The 6,049-nt window shown below is 34.9% G+C and overlaps 1 protein-coding gene across 1 annotated transcript; it reads left to right on the top strand.

The window, feature by feature from the left end:
- Positions 1-2,161: 2,161 nt before the first annotated feature.
- Positions 2,162-4,806, top strand: LOC136233323 (putative F-box protein At3g16210). The gene is made up of 3 exons (XM_066022952.1): positions 2,162-2,376; positions 2,619-3,773; positions 4,196-4,806. Exon 2 carries the CDS (start codon positions 2,652-2,654, stop codon positions 3,771-3,773), a length of 1,122 nt encoding a protein of 373 aa, XP_065879024.1. The 5' UTR covers positions 2,162-2,376; positions 2,619-2,651; the 3' UTR covers positions 4,196-4,806.
- Positions 4,807-6,049: the final 1,243 nt, after the last annotated feature.

Raw genomic sequence — 6,049 nt, forward strand, 5'->3', positions numbered from 1 at the left:
GGGGATCTATGATTTCCTACGGATTTTGGGCCGTAAAACCGGGGTTCACTCCTTCAAGTTTAGCTTGAGAAGAAACATCTTTGTTAGTTTACGATTAAAACTAACACGTTCCGAAATAATCTGCATCAGATGGAAGTTGTGACGACACATATATTGTGAAGGAAACTATGATGTAAACGCTTTAGCTGGCTTTGGTACTACCTTTTAGTGCGGTCATGTGGTGGAGTTCGGCTCCCGCTTTCTGTTCTTCAGTTATTTCGGATGATATTTGTAATTCAGCACATCATCATATAAGCTAACTCTCTCTTTGGTTTGTAATTTTCTCTTTTTTTCTTAATATATTTGAGTTTTGCTTCTTCTGGGGCCGAGAGTGCCAACCTAGTTGGGATGCCCCCTCTCGGATAGAGGCATCGTCCATGTTTCTATTGAAAAAAAGATGTTTAATTTGAATTATTTAAATAGTTTTAATTCAAAACTGTTTATCAGTGTTAAAATTGTATAAATTACACAGTCAAATGTGCAGCCCAAATTAAAATTTAGAAACCAATTTGATAAATTAAAATATCAGAAGTTAAATATTAATTTTTATATTTCTCTCAAATTGTTTTTCAAAATTAAGAAACATTTTAAGTGGAATTCAATTCAATTTACCAAATAGATGTTTAATTTGAAATTTTTAAATATTTTTAATTCAACAACAAAATTTTTTTAGGCTTTTAAACATTGTTTTTTTTTTAAACCGAAGAAATTCATTAGTGAGAAGAGTTCATTATATCAAGAAGTGCCAACGAACGGCTTGAGTGAGGGTCGTAACGCCAGAAGAAGGGACTAGCATGTAACTGGGCATCTCTAGCTACCATGAGCTACCCGGTTTGCTTGTCTCATATGAAGACCAAAAGGTTTCATCATGCATGATAACGGTGGGCCCTACTTAAGAAGGCTATAGGTCTCAGTTCTTAGAAAAGTGCTTTTTTTTTTGCGGTGGCCATCCCTAGTCACATAGGACTCATATAGGTGAAGTGTCAATTTGCCAAAGGTATAAGAACTCAAATACGTATTTGGTTACCTTCCTTGAGCAGGAATGTCTCTTGATAAACCTAAGCTGAAAATTTTCAATCTGAGAGGCAATAACCTTATAGTCAACCATGATAACACCCAATTCATTAAACACACGGCCACCGGAGCTGAAGACATGAGCTGCATATTGGGAGTCAGATTCTAAGAGGTTTTAAAAGCTTCCTTGGTTTGAAAGTGATTTAAAATTCTGTCAGCTTTAAAGCCTATTCCGCTAACCTGCCAAACGTTTCCGATCATTTGAAAACTTTGCATAGGGGAAAATCCGTTCATATGATGATAAGGGAAAATCCGTTCATTTTGAGGTCATTTAGGTGCTGTTTGGTTAGGAGAGAGAGAGAGAGAGAATTTTTAGGAGAGAAAGCTAAAAAAATGATTTTGGAAAATAAAAAAATGTAGTTTCATGGTAAATGTCGTTCTGAACAACTTTAATTCTTGAATATTTCCATTTTGAGATCGTTAACGGTCATTTTGAGGAGTTGGTTAAAATTGAATAGCCACCGGTGTTAAAAATATAAATTTTTTTCAGTGGTTATATTGTTAAAAAATAAAATTCAATTGACCATAATATTAAAATGATTAAAATTCAATCGCTATGGGTGTAATTTATCCTAGAGTAAGCTCAGCCTACCACTTTATTAATTCATTAACTTAGATTACAACTTTGATTTACTGTTGTGTTCATCTTTGAGTTATATCTTAAATTGATTTAGGTATCAAAACGAGTTAGCCGGACAATGTCTTAAATATTTACTATGTACTAACATAATTACAAATAACTTGCCAGAATATTAATAACTAAAATGTATGAAATTGATTCAATTAAACGAAAAATTTGTTTGAAAAAATATAATATCACAGTCAAATAATTATCAAATTAACCCGTTTAAATTTTTCGTTAGATAGGAGTAAATTGCTTTTATTTAGAAACTTTATGTGTAAATTTGTATTATTTGAAAACATTAGGTGTAAATTTGTAAATTTGTATCAATTCATGAATACACAGGCCAAATTTTAAGCTTATTCATATTTATAAATTCATGAAACAATTGGTTTATTTTTGTAATTTGCCGTTCAATGAAGATAAGCACACTTTATATTCGTTCTTCCCCGACTGCCCATCTCTTTATAAAACCCCAATTCCTATTTCTCCAAATCTCATCGTCCGCCGCCGCCGCCGCCGTGTTCTCTGCTGAACCACCGCCGCGTCTCAAAACACCGCAGCCGCCGGGTCCTCCGCTGAACCACCTCCGTTATAGCATACAGAGACTCGCCGATCTCCACCTGCTTAACATTTTCAAGGTATGATTTCGATTTCGATTTCGCTTGCCAAAAGATAAACAACTGAGTCGTCCTCAAGTTGTTCTTATCAGGTCTGCTAGAACAATAGCATTTTTCTGTTTTAAAGTCTGAAATCAAGATTTCATAGGGAGATAAATCTAGCTAGATTTCTGTTCTGCTTATCCAATTTTATGCTCTTCTGCATTTTATTGGAGCAATTGATTATCCTTGTATTCTGATTCTTTATTCTGCTATGCTATCAGAGAACTTAACAACAAATATCTATTCACCTGCAAATGGATGGAAAAAGGAGAAATACAGGACAAGAGACTAGGGTGGAATTGCTGCCGGAGGAAATTGTGACAGAAATTCTGTTGAGGTTGCCAGTGAAATCTCTTTGGAGATGTAAGACAGTTTGCAAGTATTGGCATTCCACTATAAACTCTACTGGGTTCATAAAAAGACATCTTGCTCGTGCTGCCGGTTACGATCAGCATAAGAAATTCCTTGGCCCTGTTTTTCCTGATAAGGAGAATGCTTCCTATTCCTGTCTTTTGTACAGAGAAGATTATGACGGCACTGTACATGCTGAAGCATTTAATTTTCCATATAAGCTTTTTTTTGGTTATGAGAAGGTGATTCCTGTCAGCCTTTGTAACTCTTGCAATGGATTAATATGCTTCGTTAGAGATCAAAGCATACTCGTATGGAATCCATCTATCCCAACTGACTTTAAGATAATTCAATCTCCATTAACGCACTCTCGATTGATTTCAGATGTGGATATAGTCGCAATGGGTTATGATCCTATGTCTGATGATTACAAAATTATAAAAGTCTCTTCCGAATGCGCCATTGATGAAGATTACATATCATTTGAAATATTTTCTTTGAAAAGCAGCTCATGGAAAAGCAAGAGAATAGCCAAACAGTATTCTGTGTATTACTATACTTCAAGGTTTATTTATGCGAAGAATGGTGTCCATTGGATTGCAACGCTGTTTAATGAGGAAGAAGATGAGTACACCGACTGTATATTATATTTTGATTTGGCAGAAGAAAGTCTGGATTATATGAATTTGCCTTCAAAAAGTTTGGATTGTTCAGCTGTCATGAATTTCAAGGAGTCTATGGCAATTACAGGGGAAAACTCTGAATCCCAGCAAGAGTTATGGGTACTTGAAGACCATTGTGGGTTGAAAAGCTTATGGAGCAAAATTTCATGTTTTGATTTTACTTCCCCTGTCATCTCTGTCTTCTTCAGCTCTATGTCGAATGGAGAAACTTTGGTTCAGAGAGGGAATGATAGCTTGAAGGTTCAAGGCAATAAAATTGTACATAAGGAGAAGCCTTCTTACTACTCCTTGCCTGCATCTCCATACTTTGAGAGTTTACTTTCGCCGAGAATGTTGCAGTAGGTGAGAAAACTAGCTACTTAACATTTTCTACTGGTGAAAGACTAAAACTAGTTACACAAATGACTCTTATTTGCATCTTGTTGTTGTAGTTGATCTACTATTCTATGCTTGATAAAGCTTCGTTATGATGATATCAATTCTAGATTTTCTATTAATGTTTTCGCTGTTCTATACGTCTAAAAAGACACTGTTAATGGTAATTTTTGTTGCTAGGATTAACTCTCAGTAGCCTTTATGCATCTCGTGCTTGATTTTCAATTGTTTTATATCTGATATTTGAATATAATGGTAAGGCAATCACCAAATTCATATCACCACAGCCTTTCAATAGTCTTCCTAAGTTACATTTAAGCTTGTTTCTTCAAATTCTGAGAAATTTGTTTAAAAAACTAATGCGATTTTTGCCTGCTTTAATAAATTAGGTTCTGAAATAGAAAAGACAGACAGGTCCTCGAAGGACCCTGGTGGAAGATTTGTCCCCTTCAACCTATTATGGGATTTGCCCTGTTGGAGGAATACTTAGAGCTGGGACTACACATCTCTTCATCACTCCTCTTGCTGTCCATATGCAGGTTTTGTTTACAATCAATGCAAAATTAGGAGAACTTCTTGAATTGCAGATTGGATCTCTGACATATAATATTGGTGTTCCATTCATTTATATGAATTGCAGGTTATATTTGGTGTACATATGTTTGTTCCTTTTGGCAGGTTATATTTGGTTTATTTTTTTCTTGAAATTGTTTAGTTTTGATATATTGGGGAAGGAGTGGAGGTTATTAGTTATCACAACTGGAAGTAGTCAAACTTGCCCTCCTCACCAAGAGGTCACGGGTTCGAGTCTTACCTCTTGCCAAATAAATTGGCAGGGGAAGGCTTGCCCCCAGTACACCCTTGTGGTGGGACCCCTCCCCGGACCCTTGCTCAGCGGGGACGCGTAGTTTACCGGGCCGCCCTTTAATGTTACATTAATGTAAGTTTAAATGATATTTATGTCAAGAAATGAAGTTTATGAGCATAATGTTAGTTGTGATATAGTTTATGAGCATAATGATTTTGTATGTATTTTACCCTAATTGAAATTAGTTATGATCTTGGCCAAAGTGACAATTTATTATACAGTGACATGACCTACAGAAACAATTCGATACACACAATAGAATTATCATTTTTCTTGCATATTTATATTGTATGTAGAATATGTAGATAACGATTTTGATACAATAACACGAAATTGACAAGTGTTGGTGTTGGAAGTGAAGATTTGACTCACTAGCAATTGATATTCATGTAGATGAAACTTTCGTTCTTTTTTATTTTTTAATTTCTCACGAAACGTAGGGGTTTTGTTTTGATTGTGTTTTTTTTAACAAGTTTTTCAAAAAAAATTGCCTATATGGAGGAGGGGGCTGTGTGGAGTTAGAGGGTGAGAAATGTAAATTCTTAGTAGGTTGGGATTGAGGTTACTGATTCATGGTGTCATGCTAGTTTAAATCAGCTGTCTTTTTACTATGATGGTAAATGAGCCGAGCCGTTGAGCTTCTCGGCATTTGGCTTGATAAAAATTCGACCGTGTTCGGCTCGATTTATAAACGAGCCGAGCTTGAGCCTAGTGTAACTCAGTTTGAAAGCTCGCGAGTATGTTTGGTTACTGGTTCATAAGCATATCTGATATAATGTTAATGAATAGGTTCCTGAGCGATCTCGGTTCGGTTTTTTTTTTTAATAATACTATTTTTATAAAGAAGGAAATGTAAAACTACGTAGTTTTGTGTGAAACTTTAGTTTTGTAGGTTTTAAAACTATGTAGTTTTGTGTTAAAGAAATTTCAAATGAGTATTAATTAATGAACATAATCAATGATTTGTTCGCGAATAAAGTTCATGAATATAATTAACTAGCTAAACGCGAGCAGTTCATGAATAAAATATTGAATTTGAGTTCGTCAATTTTTTGACCAGTGAGCATGAGCAGACCAAAGTTCAGTTCGTTTCGGCCCGATTACTACTTCAATTTGTATATCAATAGTTGAAATATGTAAAGTAAGTGAAGGGTTTTGAAGTATCAGTGGTTCAATTCCTAGCTGATGCATGATGCATATTTATGGGTGTTAGATTGATATTTTTCATGCGTGTCTTTGTAGAAAAAATTAAAGTTTCGTACTATTCCTAGCTAGTGCATGTTTGTGGACGCTTGATTGAATTTTTTTTTAGTGTTTTTATAGAAAAAGTTAAAGTTTCGTACACAATTTCAAAGACGGATTTGATTCTTAGGTG

The sequence above is a fragment of the Euphorbia lathyris genome, chromosome 6 (assembly GCF_963576675.1).
Source record: "Euphorbia lathyris chromosome 6, ddEupLath1.1, whole genome shotgun sequence".
NCBI classification, from domain to species: domain Eukaryota; kingdom Viridiplantae; phylum Streptophyta; class Magnoliopsida; order Malpighiales; family Euphorbiaceae; genus Euphorbia; species Euphorbia lathyris.